This window comes from Nerophis ophidion, linkage group LG23 (genome assembly GCF_033978795.1).
Source record: "Nerophis ophidion isolate RoL-2023_Sa linkage group LG23, RoL_Noph_v1.0, whole genome shotgun sequence".
In the NCBI taxonomy this organism is placed as follows: domain Eukaryota; kingdom Metazoa; phylum Chordata; class Actinopteri; order Syngnathiformes; family Syngnathidae; genus Nerophis; species Nerophis ophidion.
The window spans coordinates 11,067,238-11,092,143 of NC_084633.1; the positions used below are offsets into that span (position 1 = coordinate 11,067,238).

The 24,906-nt window shown below is 44.5% G+C and overlaps 1 protein-coding gene across 2 annotated transcripts in view; it reads right to left on the reverse strand.

The window, feature by feature from the left end:
• Positions 1-23,323: 23,323 nt before the first annotated feature.
• Positions 23,324-24,906, reverse strand: part of prkar1b (protein kinase, cAMP-dependent, regulatory, type I, beta) — a 110,779-nt gene continuing 109,196 nt past the window's right edge. For both annotated transcript variants that reach the window (XM_061884808.1, XM_061884807.1), the window contains one exon: positions 23,324-24,496. In XM_061884808.1, coding sequence (XP_061740792.1) covers positions 24,324-24,496 — 173 coding nt within the window. In that variant the 3' untranslated portion in view covers positions 23,324-24,323. The remainder of the gene's footprint in view (positions 24,497-24,906) is intronic.

Sequence of the window (24,906 nt, forward strand, 5' to 3'; positions counted from 1 at the left end):
AACATGTTCGCTTGATCGCTCTGTTCTATATTAAAGCTTCACAACAAACAAAGAAACACCGGCTGTATTTGTGTTGCTAAAGGCAGCTGCAATCCACCGCTTTCCACCAACAGCATTCTTCTTTATAGTCTCCATTATTAATTGAACAAATTGCAAAAGATTCAGCAACACAGATGTCCAAAATTACTGTGTAATTATGCGATTAAATCGGACGACTTTTAGCCGTGAGTGGGGCTGGGATAAAATGTCCGCTACAACCAATAACGTCACAAACACACGTCATCATTACGCGATGTTTTCAACAGGATACCTCGCGGGAAATTTAAAATTGCAATTTAGTAAACTAAACCGGCCGTATCGGCATATGTTGCAATGTTAAGATTTCATCATTGATATATAAACTATCAGACTGCGTGGTCGATAGTAGTGGGTTTCAGTAGGCCTTTAAGATATATTAGACTGTAGGTGGTGGGGTTTTTTTACCCTTTGCTGTTTGTTGCATTTTTGTTGCATTAAGCTTGATTGTAAAATGTGTCGATCGAGAGGGGGAGTGGCGTTCATACGTTGTCAATATTCAGTGTTTTATCGTTAATTGTTAATATTGTAAAGCCAACATTCTTTATTTTCATGTACATTCTGGGTGTCTCATTCTGTAAAAAAAAAATCAAATTCCATTCCGTCTTTTAAGGCGGTCTGTCGTAACGTTTTAGGTTTCAATCAGAAATGATTGTGAGGTTCCTAAAAATAGATTTACTGGCCCCAAGACCCATTTTTTTCTCAAATTTTGGCCCCCGGCTCAAAATAATTGCCCAGGCTTGCTTTGGAGTGTTTAGACTGGCAAAAAATATCTAATCTGTGTCACTTAAGGGCAAAAAAAAAAAAAATCAGATCTGGTGGGCAGTTGCTTTAAAGGCCTACTGAAATGAGATTGTCTTATTTAAACGGGGATAGCAGGTCCATTCTATGTGTCATACTTGATCATTTCGCGATATTGCCATATTTGTGCTAAAAGGATTTAGTAAAGAACATCGACAATAAAGTTCGCAACTTTTGGTCGCTAATAGAAAAGCCTTGCCTCTACCGGAAGTATGTGAGCGTGACGTCACGAGTTGCAGGGCTCCACACATATTCACATTGTTTATAATGGGAGCCACCAGCAGTAAGAGCAATTCGGACCGAGAAAGCGACAATTTCCCCATTAATTTGAGAGAGGATGAAAGATTCGTGAATTACGATATTGATAGTGAAGGACTAGGAAAAAAAAAAAAAAAAAAGCAACGGCTCCGGGCGACGGCAGTGTGAGCGTTTCAGGTGTAATTAGACACATTTACTAGGATAATTCTGGAAGATCCCTTATCTGCTTATTGCTTTAATAGTGTTTTAGTGAGATTGTAAAGACATACCTCGAGGTCGGATGGCTGCGGTGAACACACAACGTCTCAGAGAGAAGCCGAGGAGCCAAGCTCACAGCTACTGTAGGACGACGAATAATCCACTGATGTCTTTTGTAAGATATATATCACAATTTCCCCATCCAAAAAAATGCTGGTTGACGTAGAGAAAACATGTTCGCTTGACCGCTCTGCTTCACAACAAACAAACAAACGCCGGCTGTGTTTCGGTGCTAAAGACAGCTGCAATCCACCGCTTTCCACCATCAGCATTGTTCTTTATAGACTCCATTATTAAATGAACAAATTGCAAAAGATTCAGCAACACAGATGTCCAAACTACTGTGTAATTACGCCATGAACAGAGACGACTTTAGCCGTGTTTGGTGCTACGCTAATATGTCCCCTCCAACACGTGACGTCATGCGTATACGTCATCATTCCGCGACGTTTTCAACAAGAAACTCGCAAGAAATTTTAAATTGCAATTTAGTAAACTAAAAAGGCCGTATTGGCATGTGTTGCAATGTTAATATTTCATCATTGATATATAAACTATCAGACTGCGTGGTCAGTAGTAGTGGGTTTCAGTAGGCCTTTAAATGACACCAATGGAACATTTTCTTTTCACTTTTTCTTTACTTTTCTCTGGTTGTGACCATGGTGCTGATGTACATCTTGGTTGGGGGCCTCTTGAATTTTCTCTGCTTGACTTGAGCCACATTAGTCGTCTGGGAAGCGGACACAAGCGGACTGGCACATTGTTGGCATCGTACCGTCCTTTTAGACCAGACCTGGGCAAATTAAGGCCCAGGTGCCACATGCGGCCCGTTAAGCTTTTCAATCTGGCCCGCCGGACATTCCCAAATATTTTTTTTTTTTAGATCTTTAAGATGGAACATGTAGCTTCCATTATGATGTGCAGTGATGTTTTCTAATGACCGTAGGTCTTGAACTTTACAAAGTACTTCAATGGTTGGAATCTGCACTTTCGAATGATATTTTAGTGACTAGTGTTGTCCTGATATCAATATTATTTCAATACTTTTTGGTACTTTTCTATACTTTTTTAAGTAAAGGGCACCAAAAAAAATTGCATTATTGGCTTTATTTTAACAAAAAATCGCAGGGTGTGGCGGACCGGTACTTTTCAGAGGCATTTTGGGACACAATTAGTGGATTTTCCCCCTCTTTTTTATGGTTCTTTTTTGAACGGCACTTCCAGGCCCTGAGCGACAGGGGCTCACGCAGACATCCGTGGCCGCCAAGGGGGTGCTATCCCGGACACATTTTTGACATTTACAGCCTGGATGGAAAAAAAATTAAAATAAAAAATTCTGGACCTGATTCAGCCCTGTGGCACTGAATATGATTCATTAGTATCGCTATACTATACTAGTACCTGTATACCGTACAGCCCTACTAGTGACTATGGTATTCTTTCTCACAGTAGGTCAGAAAAGGCACCAAGCAGTGTGGGTGGGGAGCGTTTCCACAGAGTGTTTCCAAAGCGGCCAGCCTGAAATGCGGGAGGCGGAAGGAGATTTCTTTAACAAAGTTCTAAAGCTTTGTGATGTACCAGATTGTCAATGTTTTTTGTTTTTTTACCATACGTGTTCATATTTCGCTTTGTTTATTGCATTTTTGTTGCATTTGGCTTGATTGTAAAATATGTTGTGACGTTCATATGTTCTTAATATTCAGGGTTTTATCTTTCATAGAAAAAAAATCCATTCTATTTTTAAGGCGGTCTGTCATAACATTTTTAGCATCAATCAGACTTTATTGTGAGGTTGTGTATTAGTTTTCCTAAAAATAGACATACCGGCCCTCAGACACATTTTTTTCTCTAAATTTGGCCCCCGAGACAAAATAATTGCCCAGGCCTGTTTTAGACGGTACACTTTCATGTTGTTGTTGCTGAACTGTAAAGGGTACATCAACAGGACCTAATCCTGCTCATTTGGGGGCCTTTTAAAATGATATTGGATCCCATCAGGATTTTCCTCAGCATGGCATCAACAGCTTGATGGGCAATAGAAAGACTTCAGGAGAGAATCCTGACCCAGGTTCATGGGTCCATTTTGCAAGAATGGTGCTAATGCTCAGCGGTGGTTAACACGAGCCCCTGGAAATCTAATATGCCAAGTGCAGCCAGCTTCTCTGGAGATACTAAAAATGTCACAGCACTCATTGTGAAGTACAAACCGGCCCGAGTACTAAGGGTTTCACTCAGTCAATTAAAGGCCTACTGAAATGAGATTTTCTTATTTAAACGGGGATAGCAGGTCCATTCTATGTGTCATACTTGATCATTTCGCGATATTGCCATATTTTTGTTGAAAGGACTTAGTAGAGAACATCGAATGAATTGATTAACGTGGACCCCGACTTAAACAAGTTGAAAAACTTATTCGGGTGTTACCATTTAGTGGTCAATTGTACGGAATATGTACTGTACTGTGCAATCTACTAATAAAAGTATCAATCAATCAATCAATCAATAAAGTTCGCAACTTTTGGTCGCTAACAGAAAAGCCCTGCCTTTACCGGAAGTAGCAGACGATGACGTCACCCGTTGATGGCTCCTCACATCCTCACATTGTTTTTAATGGGAGCCTCCAACAAAAAGAGCTATTCGGACCAAGAAAACAACAATTTCCCCACTAATTTGAGCGAGGATGAAAGATTCGTGTTTGAGGATATTGATAACGACGGACTAGAAAAAAAAAACGCAATTGCATTGGGACGGATTCAGATGTTTTTAGACACATTTACTAGGATAGTTCTGGGAAATCCCTTATCTTTCTATTGTGTTGCTAGCGTTTTAGTGAGTTTAATAGTACCTTATAGTCGGAAGGGTGTATCCACGGGTGTCTTGACGCCAGTGTCTGATGGAAGTCAACGGCAGTTGTACGGACGGCACAAGCTCAGCTGATCTCCGGTAAGTGGCGACTTTTTACCACAATTTTCTCACCAAAAACTGCTGGTTGACATTTGGTCCGGATCCATGTTCGCTTGACCGCTCTGATCCATAGTAAAGTTTCACCTCCGGGAATTTTAAACAAGGAATCACCGTGTGTTTGTGTGGCTAAAGGCTAAAGCTTCCCACCTCCATCTTTCTACTTTGACTTCTCCATTATTAATTAAACAAATTGCAAAAGATTCAGCAACACAGATGTCCAAAATACTGTGTAATTATGCGGTTAAAGCAGACGACTTTTAGCTGTGTGTGTGTGCAGCGCTAATATTTCCTAACAGTCCGTGACGTTTTCAACGGGACACTTTGCGGGAAATTTAAAATTGCAATTTAGTAAACTAAAAAGGCCGTATTGGCATGTGTTGCAATGTTAATATTTCATCATTGATATATAAACTATCAGACTGCGTGGTCGGTAGTAGTGGGTTTCAGTAGGCCTCTAAGAGATATATTTTGAATGTATTATTTTTTTTCCCTTTGCATTCACAACCCATTGAGGAAAAAATTCCTTTTGGAAAAGAATCAAAAGCTGCATGGCACCAGTCCACAAGCCCTCCAGGACACCCTTGGTGCCCCAGTCCTCAATCAATTCATTGTATCAACAGTGACATTGTGGGCAAATGTTGCATTCATGCACAAGTGTGTGTGTGCAGAGATGTGGGACACAACCTAGACAGGCCTTTGATGCCAGTTAAATTCTGTCATTATGGTACCCAAACCAGAAAAAACACTCCTCCTCCCCTTCTCCGAGGACTTAAAATGAAGCGTCAAAATCCCGAGGCAGAGGGAGATCACAACACACTGATTATCAACAGGAAGTGCCTCCATTATGGGCTTAAAGATAGGAAAGAGTGCTCTCTGGTTTCAGGCCTCCTTCAAATCCACACATTCCTGCAGGGTTTAAGGAGATGGTGGACACTGCTTTAGCCCGGCGGCGCTGCTCGCTCAGGGGGTTTTCCAGAAGGCGATGCCTTCAGGTAGCCAGGCAATCAGGAAGCACTCGACAGCCATTGACTTGTGACTCCGCACACCTGTACCGAGTGCCGCTCTAGTGGAAGATAATGCGGTACCGACTCGGAGGGGGGAAAAAACAAAAAAGATGCCGCTGCATGTTCATTCTTGGAAAAAATACCAACCCGGGCTTGTTCGGAGCATCCGAGCTTAAAAGCTGGTAATTAATACCCGCAACAAAAGACGCAGTGTGCCAGTTTAGGACTTACAAGAGCCTCTCACAGCTATTAACGTTTATCTGCGTAGGCATCTGAGACCATTTCTCAAACAGGCCAACAGGGACTTTTGCCTCATTACATTCCTTCATCTCCCTAATGTGATTAGCACGGATTTCAACTACTTTTATGATCCACTCACACAGGCCCCTTGGAGTAGGAGGCACTGACAGCATGGAATAATTGAGACAATGCCGAGCTTCCTCCCCAGGGAGGTGGCGTGAAGAGATGGATTATGTTTGGTCTCGGACCATGGTGGGCAGGGGAGTGCGGAGTCAGGCGCGCCGCAGGACATCTCGCTCGGAAAAATGCTACCGATTCATTTTTTCTCTCCTCCCGTCGGGAGAACATTTCAGTCCTTTGTTTGTTTTTGCTACACTTTTTTTTTTTTTTTTTTGGAAAGTGTGTTCAAAACTGAGTCAAGTTTTAGGGAGGCCTGTTCTCAATGTTGCTACATGTATATATATCAGTTATTTACATGTCGTCCAGCAGGAAATGAGTAACAATAACAAGCTTGGGAAAGAAAAGCAGAACAACAAACAGATGCTATCTCGTCCAATGTTTCACTTTCTCCGAGGCAGCTGGCCTTGTCCCGGCTCTAAAAGGCTTCAAAAGTTTGTTAGCGAGCAAGTTAATGATTTTTTAGACGATCACGGTCTTCTATCAGAACATCAGCCGGGCTTTAGGAAATGTCACGGCACGGAAACCTAGGTTGACCATATTCTGAAAAGAGGACACATGCGTGCCAAGGCCGGGACAAGGTGAAAACTTGCCAAAAATACTCGAAATTGCTTTAAAAATAATAGATTTATTTGAATAAATAATTTTTTCTCCTCCGTTGAGATCAGTGTTGGCGCTAGGAATTTTCAAAATGGGGTCCCAGGGACCCCATCAAGTCATAAAAATGCGGTCCCACAGTAAATTTTTGGGGTCGCACTTTTTTGTAAGCGTTTTGAAAACAAATGATAAATGTATGCATTATCCTGTTGTATCTCACATTATATATTGTGTTTTGGAAAAAGGTTGTCATAAATGTGACTTACTTCAGTGGTTCTCAAATGGGGGTACTTGAAGGTATGCCAAGGGGTACGTGAGATTTTTTTTTAAAATATTCTACAAATAGCAACAATTCAAAAATCCTTTATAAATATATGTATTGTATAATACTTCAACAAAATATGAATGTAAGTTCATAAACTGTGAAAAGAAATGCAACAATGCAATATTCAGTGTTGACAGCTAGATTTTTTGTGGACATGTTCCATAAATATTGATGTTAAAGATTTCTTTTTTTGTGAAGAAATGTTTAGAATTAAGTTCATGAATCCAGATGGATCTCTATTACAATCCCCCAAGAGGGCACTTTATGTTGATGATTACTTCTATGTGTAGAAATCTTTATTTATAATTGAATCACTTATTTTTCATCAAGTTTTTTGTTATTTTTATATCTTTTTTTTCAAATTGTTTAAGAAAGACCACTACAAATTAACAATATTTTGCACTGTTATACAATTTAATAAATCATAAACTGATGACATAGTGCTGTATTTTCCTTTATCTCTTTTTTTTCAACCAAAAATGCATTACTATGATTAGGGGGAACTTGAATTAAAAAAAAATTCAAAGGGGGTACATTTAGCAGATAGATTGCACAGGATTGGCATATCTGGGCATGCTGTTAACTGGTTTTCTAATTACCTTTTTGATAGAACACAATGTGTCCAATTTGCTGGGTCTTCTTCATCTTTCCCCCCGTTTTAAAGGGCGTACCACAGGGTTCAATATTAGGACCGCTGTTGTTCTCCGTTTACGTGAACAATCTGTGATCAGATGCTGCGTTCCATTTCTATGCAGATGTTGCGGTCATATATTGTTCATCCCCTTTGAACTCTTGCAGTCTGCTTTTGATGTTGTTCAGTCCCAGTTTACCTAACATAAGCTACTGCTAAATGCAGACAAATCTAAATTGAATGTTATTCTCAAACGGCAAACGGCTGCCTTTGACCATCCCTAAAATATTGACTACTCATGGGGGTCGAGCTTGAGTTGGTCACAACATATAAGTACTTAGGAATTATTATTGATGAGAGATTGTCTTTTAAAGGGGAACATTATCACAATTTCAGAAGGGTTAAAACTAATAAAAATCAGTTCCCAGTGGCTTATTTTATTTTTGGAAGTTCTTTTAAAAATTTTACCCATCCCGAAATATACCGAAAAAAGGATTTAAGTGCCTGATTTTCGCTATCTGTGAACCCACCGTCCATTTTCCTGTGACGTCATCCAGTGATGCCAATACAAACGGATAGCACAGCAAGATATAGCGACATTAGCTCGGATTCAGACTCAGATATCAGCGGCTTAAGCGATTCAACAGATTACGCATGTATTGAAACGGATGGTTGGAGTATGGAGGCAGATAGCGAAAACAAAATTGAAGAAGAAACTGAAGCTATTGAGCGAATAGCTATTGACGCTATTCGGCCATGTCTGCCTTAGCATCGCCGGTAAAATGTGCAGACCAAACGTTCGGGACTTTTGCATTTTGTGACACTGGGTCAACTTAAATCCGTCAATTGGTAAGTGTTTGTTTGGCAATAAATGTGGGTGGAGGGAAACGCTGGATGCAAATATAGCTACAAAGGTACAAATATAGCTACAAATATACATACAGCTAGCCTAAACAGCATGTTAGCATCGATTAGCTGGCAGTCATGCCACGACCAAATATGTCTGATTAGCACATAAGTCAATAACATCAACAAAACTCACCTTTGTGATTTCGTTGACTTTATCGTTGGAAATGCATCTGCTTTGAGTGTCGCAGGATATCCACACAATCTTGCCATCTCTGTAGTAGCATAGCTTTTGTTGGTAAAGTGTGCGGAACAAACAACTGACCATTTCGTCGGCTTTCCCCACACCCTCGTATTTTGAATAACTTTCGTCCAATTTCTTGCCACTTTCGCATCTTTGGGCCAGTGGTGCAACTTGAATCCCTCCCTGTTAGTGTTGTTACACCCTCCGACAACACACCGACGAGGCATAATGTCTCCAAGGTACGGAAAACAGTCGAAAAAACTGAAAATAACAGAGCTTAGACCCGGTGTTTGTAATGTGTTTGAGAAAATGGCGGCTTTATTACCTATGTGACGTCACGTTCTGACGTCATCGCTCCGAGAGCGATAAATAGAAAGGCGTTTAATTTGCCAAAATTCACCCATTTAGAGTTCGGAAATCGGTTAAAAAAATAAATGGTCTTTTTTCTGCAACATCAAGGTATATATTGACGCTTACATAGGTCTGGTGATAATGTTCTCCTTTAAAGCACACAAAGAAAAGCTTGTCTTTAAGCTTAAAATAAACTGGGTTTCTTTTTCAGAAGTAAGTTTTGTTTTTCCCTAAAAGTTAGGAAATATCTGATCTCATCCACCTTTATTCCTTTACTTGAATATGGAGACTTGCATTTTATGAATGTACCTGACACTTACTTGAAAAACCTAGACACTGTACATCACTGTGCCTTACATTTTATTACTGATTATGGAAATCTTGTCCACCACTGTACTCTGTATGCAAAGGAAAACTGTCCATCTTTAACTGCCCCAAGACTTTTTCAATGGATAGTTTTTATATATAAATGTCTTCTTGGACTTGTCCCCACCTATCTGTGTTCCTTTGTGTGTAGAGACACCAGTCATTACAACCTACGCTCACAGGAAGTCCTCCACATGTTGGTTCCTAGAGCCAACACAGAACTTGGGGGAAAAAAAGCATTCAGTTATGCTGCTCCCTGGTCATGGAATGAAGATCTGAGGCTACCAAAATTAATCACTTTGGGGGAGTTTAAGGCCATTTTGAAAGATCTAGAAACAAGTTCTCTTGGGAAATGTACTTACTTTTAAATTGAATGATTACTTAATAATAATAACTTAGATTTATATCGTGCTTTTCTAAACACTCAAAGCGCTCACAGAGAAGTGGAACTCAACATTCATTCACACCTGATGGTGGTAAGCTACATCAGTTGCCACAGCTGCCCTGGGGTAGACTGACGGAAGCGTGGCTGCCAGTTTGCGCCTACGGCCCTCCGACCACCACCTATCATTCATTCATCATTCATTCACCAGTGTGAGCGGCACCGGGGGCAAAGGGTGAAGTGTCCTGCCCAAGGACACAACGGCAGCGATTTTTTGGATGTCAATAGGTGGGAAGCGAACCTGCAACCCTCAGGTTTCTGGCCGGCCGCTCTACCCACCACGCCATGCTGCCCCCACTTAATCGTTTTAAATTATTTTTGACCTGTTGTGGTATGACTGCGTTGTTCTGTTGTGTTGTCGTTTAAATTATTATTGTAACTTTGTTTGTGCCGCCCTCTTTGTCAGGTCGCCCTTGAAAAATAGATTTTAATTATCAATGAGTCTTTATTTGGTAAAACAAATTAATTAAATGATTGAAAACAAGTACGGTTTTGTTTCAGAAAAGCACAACGTAATGCTTGCACTGCCAAAGTCATCACAAGAAAATAAAACGGTGTGAGGGTATAAAATGTACGTTTACATTAAATGTTATAATTCAAGACTAAAAATTGCAATAATAAACACACATGTGTGCATTAGTTTATCCTAAACCGTGCTGTTCGTGGTCTGCATTCCCCTCGTTTTCTTGCTTTCCATCGACTCCTATTGGTTAAAATGTGTCTCTCTATCAACATGAGCTTACCCCAGATGCTTTGTTATACCCCATAGTCTCCATTTAGCTGCAGTCCTTGTCTCTATCCATCAATCCATCTATTTCCAATCAGTAAATCCCCGGGTGCATGTTTTTGAAGGTGGTAGGAAGCTAGAGTACTCGGAGGCCAGAGGGAACCCACATAATGAAGTGAAGTTAAGTTAAATGAATTATATTTATATAGCACATTTTTTCTAGTGACTCAAAGCGCTTTACATGGTGAAACCCAATATCTAAGTTAGATTTAAACCAGTGTGGGTGGCACTGGGAGCAGGTGGGTAAAATGTCTTGCCCAAGGGCACAACGGCAGTGACTAGGATGGTGGAAGCGGGGATCGAACCTGGAACCTTCAAGGTGCTGGCACGGCCACTCTACCAACCGAGTCACAGGGAGATATCAGAATCGGAATCAGAAGTACTTTATTAATACCCGAGGGGGAAACTAAGATTTTCAGCACAATCCCATTTAAGAGAAGACTAACATTACAGGGAGACAGAACAGAATCACTGACGGGTCTGCCAACTTCTGGCGCACCTTACAAAAAAGGTGAGAAGCAGGTAAACGCTGGGGGGGATGAGTAACAAAATATTCAGTCTGGAGAAGGGGTCCAGACTGAGCCCAATAAAAAAAATCTCATAGCCATAGCACACATAAACATGTGTTTAAAGGCCTACTGAAACCCACTACTACCGACCACGCAGTCTGATAGTTTATATATCAATGATGAAATATTAACATTGCAACACATGCCAATGCGGCCTTTTTAGTTTACTAAATTGCAATTTTAAATTTCCCGAGAAGTGTCCTGTTGAAAACGTCGCAGTATGATGACATGTGCGTTTGACGTTTCGGTTTGTAACGGACATTATTTTCCAGCCCGATCCAAGCTATAAGTAGTCTGCTTTAAACGCATAATTACACAGTATTCTGGAAATCTGTGTTGCTGAATCTTTTAGCAATTTGTTCAATTAATAATGGAGAAGTCAAAGTAAAAAGACGAAGGTAGGGAGGTTTTAGCCTTTAGCAACACAAACACAGCCGGTGTTTCCTTGTTTAAAATTCCCGAAGGTGAAGCTTTACTATGGATTAGAGCGGTCAAGCGAACATGGATCCCGACCACATGTCAACCGGCAGGTTTAGGTCAGAAAATTGTGGTAATAAGTCGGCTCTTACCGTAGTTATGAGCGGATCCAGCGTCCACCTGCAGCTGCTGCGGTGACTATTACCTCCTCCCACGGAGACACTGGCGGTCACTACACCCGTGGCCACACCCCTCCGACTTTCAAGTACTATATAATCTCACTAAAACAATAGCAACACAATAGGCAGATAAGGGATTTTCCAGAATTATTCTAGTAAATGTGTCTAATAACATCTGAATCGCTCCCACTGCAATCACGGTTTTTTTTCTTTCTAGTCCATCACTATTAATATCCTCATCCACAAATCTTTCATCCACGCTCAAATTAATGGGGAAATTGTCGCTTTCTCGGTCCGAATCGCTCTAGCTGCTGGTGGCTATGATTGTAAACAATGTGAGGATGTGAGGAGCCCTACAACACGTGACGTCACGCGCACATTGTCTGCTACTTCCGGTAAAGGCAAGGCTTTTTTATTAGCGACCAAAAGTTGTGAACTTTATCGTCGATGTTCTCTACTAAATCATTTCAGCAAAAATATGGCAATATCGCGAAATGATCAAGTATGACACATAGAATGGACCTGCTATCCCCGTTTAAATAAGAACATCTCATTTCAGTAGGCCTTTAAGAGGGAAACATCAACGAACACAACGGACATTAAAGACCAGAAAGAGCAGAGCTGATCCAATAATATACATTGCGCACACACGATTGCATCATGCATGGACAAGCAACCAAACCAAAACATAATTTTAACACCCACACACACTGTGGTGGTGTTCCACGCCATCGTCCTCTGGGGTGGGGAGAGCGTGGCCAGAGACAGGAGCAGACCCAACAAAGCAATCAAGAGAGCCGACTCCAACCTCAGCCTCCCAACAACTCTCGGCCAGTGTCCAGTCTGCATGGACGAGCGAGGATGCGTCTTAGGAGACCAAGGTGTCCGATATCTTCTCATTCAGTCAAGATACTGTGAAGATTGTCCGTCTCGGCGCCCGGCGCCAGCTCCGCAACCCTGTCTATCTCAGATAAAATGTGTCTCCCTATCGACATTAGCTTACCCCAAACCTTTCCATTTTAATATTCCATCGTCTCCAGTTGGCAAGATCGCTCCTCCACTCATCTCGGAAAAAATGTCTCATTTCCGACATAGGCTTCTATTTTTCCATTCTTAGCTATGGCTTAACCTGGATGCTGCGCTATTACCTTCTACTCTACTGTCTCTACTTTGCTGCAGTGTCCCCACGTTCTTGCTGCCCGCAGTCTCCTCTTGAATAAACCGTGTCTTGTTGGCGAGAAGTAGATACAGTACAGGACAGAAACTGATGTTTCTTAGGACGTCTGGAATCCAACTGGATGCATTCAGTGTGTGTGTTTTTTTAAGAATTGAAGGAGTGCTTCCTAAAAATCCATGGTCCCCGTCTATTACATTATTGTAAGAAGCCTAACGACAGCCGACCAAGTCGTTTTGTCTTGACCATTAGAAAGGTGGCAGTCCACTGAGCCGGACCTTGTGATGATCTCCTGACCCAATTTTTGACTCAATTTCCACCCCCCTGTGACCTCAGTACCGACACCCTCTCTCATCCCTAACCTTTCAATCCCATCAGCCCCAATGTTGCTCAATCACCTGTAACTAGCCTGGGTGGCGACCTCTGACCTTATTGAGTCATGATTAAGGCTGAGCATCTTGGAAGATATAAGACGGACCGATGTGTATGTATATATATATATATATATATATATATATATATATATATATATATATATATATATATATATATATATATACACACACCGTATTTTTCGCACTATAAGTGGCAGTTTTTTTTCATAGTTTGGCCAGGGGTGCGACATATACTCCGGAGCGACTTTTGTGTGAAATTATTAACACATTACCGTAAAATATCTAATAATATTATTTATCTAATTCGCGGAAGAGACGAAGAAAATGTCAGCAATCGTCACATACATGTCAACCAATAAGAATTCGGCAGAGGAGGGTCATGGCAGAAGTGCATTGTGGGTCATGGGATGCTAACTGCTGTATGCTACTGCCGTAGCTATTAAAATGGATCATTTAATCGTTGGCGGTAACTTATAAAAACTGAGAAGGGCTAAACAAAAATTAGACCGAAAAGGAAATCATGTACAGCAGATTACAAGCTGGACGTAGTGAAATATGCAGCAGAAAACGACAAGAGGAAGCGGTGCATACCTTTGGAGTTGGCAGAGTTGTTTAGAAGCGGCATCGAGGAAGAAGATTTAATCGGATTTATCGATTAGGAGTGACAGATTGTTTGGTAAACGTATAGCATGTTCTATATGTTATATTTATTTGAATGACTCTTGCCATAATATGTTACGTTAACATAGCAGGCACCTTCACAGTTGGTTATTTATGCGTCATATAACGTACACTTATTCAGCCTGTTGTTCACTATTCTTTATTTATATTAAATTGCCTTTCAAATGTCTATTCTTGGTGTTGGATTTTATCAAATACATTTCCCCCAAAAACGCGACTTATACTCCAGTGCGACGTATATGTTTTTTTCCTTCTTTATTATGCATTTTTGGCCGGTGCGATGTATACTCCGGAGCAAGTTAGAATCCGAAAAATACAGAATATATTAGTACAAACCAAAAGTTTGGACACATCTCCTCATTCAATGTGTTTTCTTTATTTTCATGACTATTTACATTGTAGATTGTCACTTAACAAAAAAAGGTGAAATAACTGAAAACACGTTTTATATTCTAGTTTCTTCAAAATAGCCACTATTTGCTCTGATTACTTTTTCGCACACTCTTAGCATTCTTTCGATGAACTTCAAAAGGTTGTCACCCGAAATGGTTTTCACATCACAGGTGTGCTTGAAGCTCATCGGGAGAATGCCAAGAGTGTGCAAAGCAGTAATCAGCAAAGGGTGGCTATTTTGAAGGAACTAGAATATAAAACATGTTTTCAGTTATTTCACCTTTTTTTGTTAAGTGACAATCTACAATGTAAATAGTCATGAAAATAAAGAAAACACATTGAATGAAAAGGTGTGTCCAAACTTTTGGCCTGCTTTGTATTCTCATCGTTTTGTTAACTTTATCGCATATAATTTTGAATTTTTATGGTCAAATGAAAAACTTCAACCGTAATTGTTAACTGTCTTTTTCAGCATTATGTTGACTTGGGGCGGTGTAGCTCGGTTGGTAGAGTGGCCGTGCCAGCAACTTGAGGGTTCCAGGTTCAATCCCCGCTTCCGCCATCCTAGTCACTGCTGTTGTGTCCTTGGGCAAGACACTATACCCACCTGCTCCCAGTGCCACCCATACTGGTTTAAATGTAATTTAGACATTGGGTTTCACTATGTAAAGCGCTTTGAGTCACTAGAGAAAAAGTGCTATATAAATATAATTCACTTCACTTTGTAAAAGTATGACTTTTTCCTTCTAATGTATATATATATTTTTTTAATTCTCATAATACTGCAACTTTATCTCATATAATCTGGATTTATTATGGTCCAATTAAACATTGAGTGGCCCTCATGCTGTGTTTGGTGAATAGCAGTTGAACTTTTTTGTTTTCTCCTGAGTTGGCTGAGACCCCCAAAGAAGGAAAAGCCAAGAATTAAAGCAGGTGGTATAGCCCGTCTTTAGCAGACCTTTTAATTAGTCTGGGTCTGATGATGGGAGGATAGATGATGGCTGTGGGAAAATGGTGCAGACGATGACATATCTAAAAATGTTGCACCAAATAAAACCTCCTCTCATGAGACTAGAACGCTCTGTCTGGTTACAGACCATGCAGCAAATACAATACACATGCATGCACATACCAAATCACTCCCAGCCATCTTATCAACATTTTTTGGCAATCGTCACATAAAACTTTCCCATGCTGGGATTGTCATTAGTGCGTTTTAAAGATGCTTATTAGCATATTAAAGGCACTCAAAAAAAAACACAAAGCCATCCCTCTGCAAACATGTAGAGCAGGGGTCACCAACCTTTTTGAAATCAAGAGCTACTTTTTGGGTACTGATTAATGCGAAGGGCTACCAGTTTGATACACACTTAAATAAATTGCAAGAAATAGCCAATTTGCTCAATTTACCTTTAATAAATAAATCTATATCTATCTATCATATATATATGTATATATATATATATATTGTACATTTTTATTCCTTTCACGGAAGGTTTTTTGTAGAGAATAAATGATGAAAAAAACCCACTTAATTGAACGGTTTAAAAGAGGAGAAAACACGAAAAAAAAGAAAATTTCATTTTGAAACATAGTTTATCTTCAATTTTGACTCTTTAAAATTCAAAATTCTACCGAAAAAAAGAAGAGATAAACTAGCTAATTCGAATCTTTTTGAAAAAAAAAAAATTTTTAAAAATTATGGAACATCATCAGTAATTTTTCCTGATTAAGATTAATTTTAGAATGTTGATGACATGTTTTAAATAGGTTAAAATCCAATCTGCAATTTGTTCCATCCATCCATCCATCATCTTCCGCTTATCTGAGGTCGGGTCGCGGGGGCAGCAGCCTAAGCAGGGAAGCCCAGACTTCCCTATCTCCAGCCACTTCGTCTAGCTCTTCCCGGGGGATCCCTGTAACGATCTGTCACTTACTTTCTGATAGTTTTTCGTGTTTTGTACTTTATTTCCTGTTCAGTGCTCTTATTTTGTCATACTTCCTGTTTACTCCGCTGAGCACTGTTTTTGTCACACTCGCCGTTGATTGGCAGCGGTCCTCAGCTGCTGTCAATCAACATAGGTCTATTTATGTTTCACTCGAGCACTCCTCAGTGCTCGAAGTTAAAACCTATGTTGGGAACATCTCCATGCAAGACTGCTTTCTGTTTATATCTTTTACTTTGATGAAATTAAAATCATCTTACCTGCTTTCTGCTCTCCTGGATTTTTGCATACTTGAGGTCACACAACTGCAGCCATGCGACATCCCAACAGTAACTTCGAGCCAGAAAATTGTGACCTCGCGAGAATCCCTGTCGGCAATCCTCAGCCGACGTTCTGGACCGCACAATTCCTGGAGGACTTGAAGGCCAGGTTTGTGCGGTCCCAGCCTACAGACGCGGACCCTCTCCCCGCGGCAACGCCACCGGCTTCGGCTCTCCGACCGGCGCGTCCCCCGCCGCCATCTTTCCTCTCGGCTCAACGGCTGGCTACGGCTCTCCGACCAGCACGTCCGCCACTTCCTGCATGCCTCGCGGCTCCCGCGGCAACGCTACCGGCTACGGCTCTCCGACCGGCGCGTCCTCCGCCGCCATCCTTCCTCTCGGCAACGCTGCCGGCTGCGGCTCACCGACCGGCGCGCCCGCCTCCTCCTTCACGTCTCGCGGCTCCTGCGGCTCCGTCGCCGACTGCGGCTCTCCGACCGGCACGTCCGCCGCCGCCATCCTTCCCGTCGTCTGCTGAGCTGCTTCTCCCTGCTCCTACGCAGCTTCCAGCGGCTGCTCCCCGGCTGCTCTTTTTGCCAGCTCCCGCTCTCTTTTTTGGTTCGCCGAGAGCTCCAGTGGAGCCCACAGTGAGGTCGCTTTTGTCCTCCTGCTGGGACTTGGCACGGGACGTGTCTTCGTCCCTCCTCCTGGTCCCCTCCCGCCCGTCCCTGGTTTTCGCACCGGGGGACTCCGACGAGCAGGCACGTTTTCCCGCATGTGTGAACGGTGTCTGGCAGCCACCTAGTGGAGGGGGGCCCACTATACACTGCGGTGCAGCCAGGCACACACCGCTGTCATCCCCGCCAGCGTCTCCTTCCACGGAGACATCTACGTCCCTGGCGGGCTTTCGCCTAGCCCCAACGCCGGCTCCACGCCGAGCCCCAACGCCGGCTCCACGCCGAGCCCCAACGCCGGCTCCACGCCGAGCCCCAACGCCGGCTCCACGCCGAGCCCCAACGCCGGCTCCACGCCGAGCCCCAACGCCGGCTCCACGCCGAGCCCCAACGCCGCCAAGAGCAGCACCACGCCGGGCTTCGTCACCGCCGGCATCCGCTATTCCTCGGCCAGCATTTGCTGCTCCTCGTCCGGCGTCATCTGCCGCTTTCACGCCGCCGATGACATCTGCAACAATCACGCCTCCGATGACGCCTGCCGCTTCAAAACCGCCGATGACGTCTGTTGCTTCCACGCCGCCGATGACGTCTGCCGCTTTCACGCCGCCGATGACGTCTGCCGCTTTCACGCCGCCGATGACGTCTGCCGCTTTCACGCCGCCGATGACGTCTGCCGCTTTCACGCCGCCGATGACGTCTGCCGCTTTCACGCCGCCGATGACGTCTGCCGCTTTCACGCCGCCGATGACGTCTGCCGCTTTCACGCCGCCGATGACGTCTGCCGCTTTCACGCCGCCGATGACGTCTGCCGCTTTCACGCCGCCGATGACGTCTGCCGCTTTCACGCCGCCGATGACGTCTGCCGCTTTCACGCCGCCGATGACGTCTGCCGCTTCGACACCGCCGATGACGTCTGCCGCTTCCACGCCGTTGATGACGTCTGCCGCTTCCACGCCGGCACCAACATCGGCTCCTCAGCCGCCTCCTGCAGAGGTATCTGTTTTGGCTGCAGCCCCCGCCGCTTTGTCTGCTGTCTCCGGGCCTGCTTCAGCGCGCCCGCCTCCACGTCAGCCGCGGATGTGGCCGTGCCCTGGGCGTCCTCCTCGCGGGATGCACTCGTCTCTTTTTCGGCCAATGATGTGGCTGTTCCGTGGCCGCCCGCCCCGCCAGTTCCAGCGGCGCTCTACGCGCCGTCGCCACCTGACTTTCCCTCGCTGGCTGCGGGGACACGAGGTTTGGCGACCTTCCACCAAATCCTCCTTCCATCCTCCCTTACTTTGTGGACATTTTTTTCCATTTTTCTTTTCCAGGGAACATCTGGTATCTGTTCCTTGAGGGGGAGGTCCTGTAACGATCTGTCACTTACTTTCTGATAGTTTTTCGTGTTTTGTACTTTATTTCCTGTTCAGTGCTCTTATTTTGTCATACTTCCTGTTTACTCCGCTGAGCACTGTTTTTGTCACACTCGCCGTTGATTGGCAGCGGTCCTCAGCTGCTGTCAATCAACATAGGTCTATTTATGTTTCACTCGAGCACTCCTCAGTGCTCGAAGTTAAAACCTATGTTGGGAACATCTCCATGCAAGACTGCTTTCTGTTTATATCTTTTACTTTGATGAAATTAAAATCATCTTACCTGCTTTCTGCTCTCCTGGATTTTTGCATACTTGAGGTCACACAACTGCAGCCATGCGACATCCCAACAATCCCGAGGCGTTCCCAGGCCAGCCGGGAGACATAGTCTTTCCAACGTGTCCTGGGTCTTCCCCGTGGCCTCCTACCAGCTGGACGTGCCCTAAACACATCCCTAGGGAGGCGTTCGGGTGGCATCCTGACCAGATGCCCGAACCACCTCATCTGGCTCCTCTCGATGTGGAGGAGCAGCGGCTTTACGTTGAGCTCCTCCCGGATGGCAGAGCTTCTCACCCTATCTCTAAGGGAGAGACCCGCCACACGGCGGAGGAAACTCATTTCGGCCGCTTGTACCCGTGATCTTATCCTTTCGGTCATGACCCAAAGCTCATGACCATAGGTGAGGATGGGAACGTAGATCGACCGGTAAATTGAGAGCTTTGCCTTCCGGCTCAGCTCCTTCTTCACCACAACGGAACGATACAACGTCCGCATTACTGAAGACGCCGCACCGATCCGCCTGTCGATCTCACGATCCACTCTTCCCCCACTCGTGAACAAGACTCCTAGGTACTTGAACTCCTCCACTTGGGGCAGGGTCTCCTCCCCAACCCGGAGATGGCACTCCACCCTTTTCCGGGCGAGAACCATGGACTCGGACTTGGAGGTGCTGATTCTCATTCCGGTCGCTTCACACTCGGCTGCGAACCGATCCAGTGAGAGCTGAAGATCCCGGCCAGATGAAGCCATCAGGACTACATCATCTGCAAAAAGCAGAGACCTAATCCCGTGGCCACCAAACCGGAACCCCTCAACGCCTTGGCTGCGCCTAGAAATTCTGTCCATAAAAGTTATGAACAGAATCGGTGACAAAGGACAGCCTTGGCGGAGTCCAACCTTCACTGGAAACGTGTCCGACTTACTGCCAGCAATGCGGACCAAGCTCTGACACTGATCATACAGGGAGCGGACTGCCACAATAAGACATTCCGATACCCCATACTCTCTGAGCACTCCCCACAGGACTTCCCGAGGGACACGGTCGAATGCCTTCTCCAAGTCCACAAAGCACATGTAGACTGGTTGGGCAAACTCCCATGCACCCTCAAGAACCCTGCCGAGAGTATAGAGCTGGTCCACAGTTCCACGACCAGGACGAAAACCACACTGTTCCTCCTGAATCCAAGGTTCGACTATCCGGCGAAGCCTCCTCTCCAGTACACCTGAATAAACCTTACCGGGAAGGCTGAGGAGTGTGATCCCACGATAGTTGGAACACACCCTCCGGTCCCCCTTCTTAAAGAGAGGGACCACCACCCCGGTCTGCCAATCCAGAGGTACCGCCCCCGATGTCCACGCGATGCTGCAGAGTCTTGTCAACCAAGACAGCCCCACAGCATCCAGAGCCTTAAGGAACTCCGGGCGGATCTCATCCACCCCCGGGGCCTTGCCGCCGAGGAGCTTTTTAACTACCTCAGCGACCTCAGCCCCAGAAATAGGAGAGTCCACTACAGATTCCCCAGGCACCGCTTCCTCAAAGAAAGACGTGTTGGTGGGATTGAGGAGGTCTTCGAAGTATTCCCTCCACCGATCCACAACATCCGCAGTCGAAGTCAGCAGAACACCATCCGCACCATACACGGTGTTGATAGTGCACTGCTTCCCCTTCCTGAGGCGCCGTATGGTGGTCCAGAATCGCTTCGAAGCCGTCCGGAAGTCGTTTTCCATGGCTTCCCCGAACTCTTCCCATGTCCGAGTTTTTGCCTCCGCGACCGCTAAAGCTGCACACCGCTTGGCCCGTCGGTACCCGTCCACTGCCTCCGGAGTCCTATGAGCCAAAAGAACCCGATAGGACTCCTTCTTCAGCTTGACGGCATCCCTCACTGCTGGTGTCCACCAACGGGTTCTGGGATTACCGCCACGACAGGCACCAACAACCTTGCGGCCACAGCTCCAATCAGCCGCCTCGACAATAGAGGTTAGGAACATGGTCCACTCGGACTCAATGTCCCGCACCTCCCTCGTGACATGTTCAAAGTTCTCCCGGAGGTGTGAATTGAAACTCTCTCTGACAGGAGACTCTGCCAGACGTTCACAGCAGACCCTCACAATGCGCTTGGGCCTGCCAGGTCTGTCCGGCATCCTCCCCCACCATCGCAGCCAACTCACCACCAGGTGGTGATCGGTAGAAAGCTCCGCCCCTCTCTTCACCCGAGTGTCCAAAACATAAGGCCGCAAATCCGATGACAACTACAAAGTCGATCATGGAACTGCGGCCTAGGGTGTCCTGGTGCCAAGTGCACATATGGACACCCTTATGTTTGAACATGGTGTTTGTTATCGACAAACTGTGACGAGCACAAAAGTCCAATAACAAAACACCACTCGGGTTTAGATCCGGGCGACCATTCTTCCCAATCACGCCTCTCCAGGTTTCACTGTCGTTGCCAACATGAGCGTTGAAGTCTCCCAGTAGGACAAGGGAATCACCCGGAGGAGCACTTTCCAGTACTCCCTCGAGTGTACCCAAAAAGGGTGGGTATTCTGAACTGCTGTTTGGTGCGTAAGCACAAACAACAGTCAGGACCCGTCCCCCCACCCGAAGGCGAAGGGAAGCTACCCTCTCGTCCACTGGGTTGAACTCAAACGTACAGGCTTTGAGCCGGGGGGCAACCAGAATTGCCACCCCAGCCCGTCGCCTCTCACTGCCGGCAACGCCAGAGTGGAAGAGGGTCCAGTCCCTCTCGACAGAACTGGTTCCAGAGCCCTTGCTGTGCGTCGAGGTGAGTCCGACTATATCCAGCCGGAACTTCTCTACCTCGCGCACTAGCTCAGGCTCCTTCCCCCCCAGTGAGGTGACGTTCCACGTCCCAAGAGCTAGCTTCTGTAGCCGAGGATCGGACCGCCAAGTGCCCTGCCTTCGGCTGCCGCCCAGCTCACAATGCACCCGACCTCTATGGCCCCTCCTATGAGTGGTGAGCCCATTGGAGGGATGACCCACGTTGCCTCTTCGGGCTGTGCCCGGCCGGGCCTCATGGGAACAGGCCCGACCACCAGGCGCTCGCCATCGTGCCCCAACTCCGGGCCTGGCTCCAGAGCGGGGCCCCGGTGACCCACGTCCGGGCGAGGGAAATCTGGGTTCATTTCGTTGTAATTCCATAGAAGTCTTTGAGCTGCTCTTTGTCTGATCACTCACCTAGGACCTGTTTGTCTTGGGAGACCCTACCAGGGGGCATGAAAACCCCCAGACAACATAGCTCCTAGGATCATTGGGACACGCAAACTCCTCTACCACGGTAAGGTAGCAGCTCAGAGAGGAGCACTTTGTTAGAACATATAAAATATAGCTTGGTCCAATTTGGTCCAATTTGTTATATATACACTTTGTTAGAATATATAACAAATTGGACCAAGCTATATTTCTAACAAAGACAAATCATTATTTCTTCTAGATTTTCCAGAACAAAAATTTTAAAATAAATTCAAAAGACTTTGAAGTAAGATTTAAATTTGATTCTACAGATTTTCTAGATTTGCCAGAATAATTTTTGGGAATTTTAATTATAATAAGTTTGAAAAAATAATTCACAAATATTCTTCTTCGAAAAAACAGAAGCTATAATGAAGAATTAAATTAAAATGTATTTATTATTCTTTATAATAAAAAAAAAATGTACTTGAACATTGATTTAAATTGTCAGGAAAGAAGAGGAAGGAATTTAAAAGGTAAAAAGGTATATGTGTTTAAAAATCCTAAAATCATTTTTAAGGTTGTATTTTTTTCTCTAAAATTGTCTTTCTGAAAGTTATAAGAAGCGAAGTAAAAAAAAAAAAAGAATTTATTCAAACAGGGGAAGACCAAGTCTTTAAAATATTTTCTTAGATTTTCAAATTCTATTTGAGTTTTGTCTCTTAGAATTGAAAATGTCGAGCAAAGCGAGACCAGCTTGCTAGTAAAAAAATAAAATTTAAAAAATAGAGGCAGCTCACTGGTAAGTGCTGCTATTTGAGCTATTTTTAGAACGGGCCAGCGGTCTACTCATCTGTTCCTTACGGGCGACCTGGTGCCCGCGGGCCCCGTGTTGGTGACCCCTGATGTAGAGCGTGTACTCTTGGATAATACCGCACTCAAGAGTTGTGTACCTGCACTAGATGTACACACCAGAGGGGGGGCATTTTCTGGGAGGGCTGAATGATGTATGCAACTGCAGAATGAAAGATGGGAGACTTCTTGTTCAGCTATATGACACACAATAGGAGAGATCATCAGGTTAATGGAACATGTAAAGAACAACAAAACACACCTCAACAATGTGTGTGTAAGTGCAGGGTAGAGTCTTACTAAACTCAATGTCGGTGAAAGGGGTGGGGGGGCACATTCTTTAGTTGATTTAGTGGACATTAAGATGGGGAGGAATGTGTCAAAGCTGTGTAGCCGTGGTGAAAACCGGCTGGGAGGAGCGCCGCGACTCTCTGACAGCTCGGCTACGATGGATGATTGACACTTTGCTTAGTGCAAGAAAGACAGGGAGGATGGAGGCGGGGACAAAGAGGGGGCACCTGTAAGAAACACAAAACGAGGTCAGGAAGTCATGCAATAAGAATCCACGCGGGAATGACGCAAACGGAGAACGCTTTAGAGGCGTAACCTTTTTATTATTTGCTTGGGATGCTTCGATTGTTGAAAGGAATCGCTACAGAAAACGGGTTTTCATTTCACATCATTGCATCAACTGCTTGGATGAGACAAGGTAAAAGGAAAGCATATAGATATATATATATATATATATAGATTTTGGTACCTCTTTCTTTTAAGCACGCAAATGTGTTAAAACAGTGGAGTCAAACTGCTGCAGTCACTCAACATTACTAGCAAAAATGGTGCAAAAGCTTTTTAGCAAGCAAAAAAAGGAACAAGCGAAGGTAAAGTAAGATGTGCACGTTGGAAAATCCTGAGACGGTGTATGTGTGTTTTTTTTTATTTTTATTGTGTGTTCGCGGGCCAAACACACATATTCCGAAGCGCAACCACAAGAGAATACGTCTGCCACAAATGAACTAAACCTTACGGTAACGGTACACTTAAATAGCACTAGAAACGGATCTATTTTTCATACCTGCATTAATGGAACTGTCTGTCGTGCAGGCCTGAAGCGAACTCATGACAACCACATCACCCCAAAAAATCTGATTTAAAAGATGAATAAATAGGCAAACCGCATTTAAGCAAGCAAAAGAAACGTGCACTCTCTCGTCCCGCTGTACGTAAACATCCTCCTTCATAAAAACGCATGAACAGTGCAAAATGCCGTCGTTCTGTGCTGGGGAGAGGCATGCATCACACGCAGCTGGCACACCGCGTATGAATCATTTACAAGACAGAGTGGCTTTTTTTTTCTTTGTGTTGTTCCTGACGTAAAGCTACGTGACAGCACAGGTCAAATCGAAAAGTGCACAAGATCAAAGAAGATGCAAAAAGAAAAGAAAAAGAGAGGCCGGAATTGAGCACCCTGTCATTGGAAATGTAAAACCCATCCTCGCAAACCCCCCTACCCCCAACACAAAGTTGTGTTGACCACCCCTGCTGGTGCACCCCCCCTCCCACCCACACCCCGGATCGCCTTTTTTGAACATGTCAAACAGTGAGAGAGATGAAGCTGTTGTATCTCTGGATGTTCCTCTTGAGGATCTCGGAGCAGGGCCCCAGCACGCGCTCGAAGCGAGGCCTGTCCAGCTTCACGCACTTGAGGGGACCGCGAGCGACCACGGTGGCGGCCCTCGGACGGTTCAGCAGCAGGGCAATTTCTCCTGCGGGTGGAAAACATTTATATCAATGAAATTGTTCATTCTTGGTTTTGATGAGCCTTCTACAACAAGAATTCAGCAGAATTTGCACTTTGAAAGCTAGGTTATGAATTTTAATTAAAACAATCCTCATTTCCAAGGAGCATTAAAAAACACACTAAGGGGTACGTACTATTTCAATTACCGTATTTCCTTGACTTGCCGCCTGGGCTCTAATTAATTTAAAATCTCTTCTCACTCCTGCGCTTACCAATGGCATGCGGTAAAAGTAAGCATGCGCTAATTATTTTAAAACCTTTTCTCACTTCGGCACTTACCTAAGGTATGCAATAAAAATTTGAGTGTGATCTAAGCTTGGACCTTAAATCCTACTGAATAGCTCTTAATCTTCTTCCCTATATGCAATTTCAAAT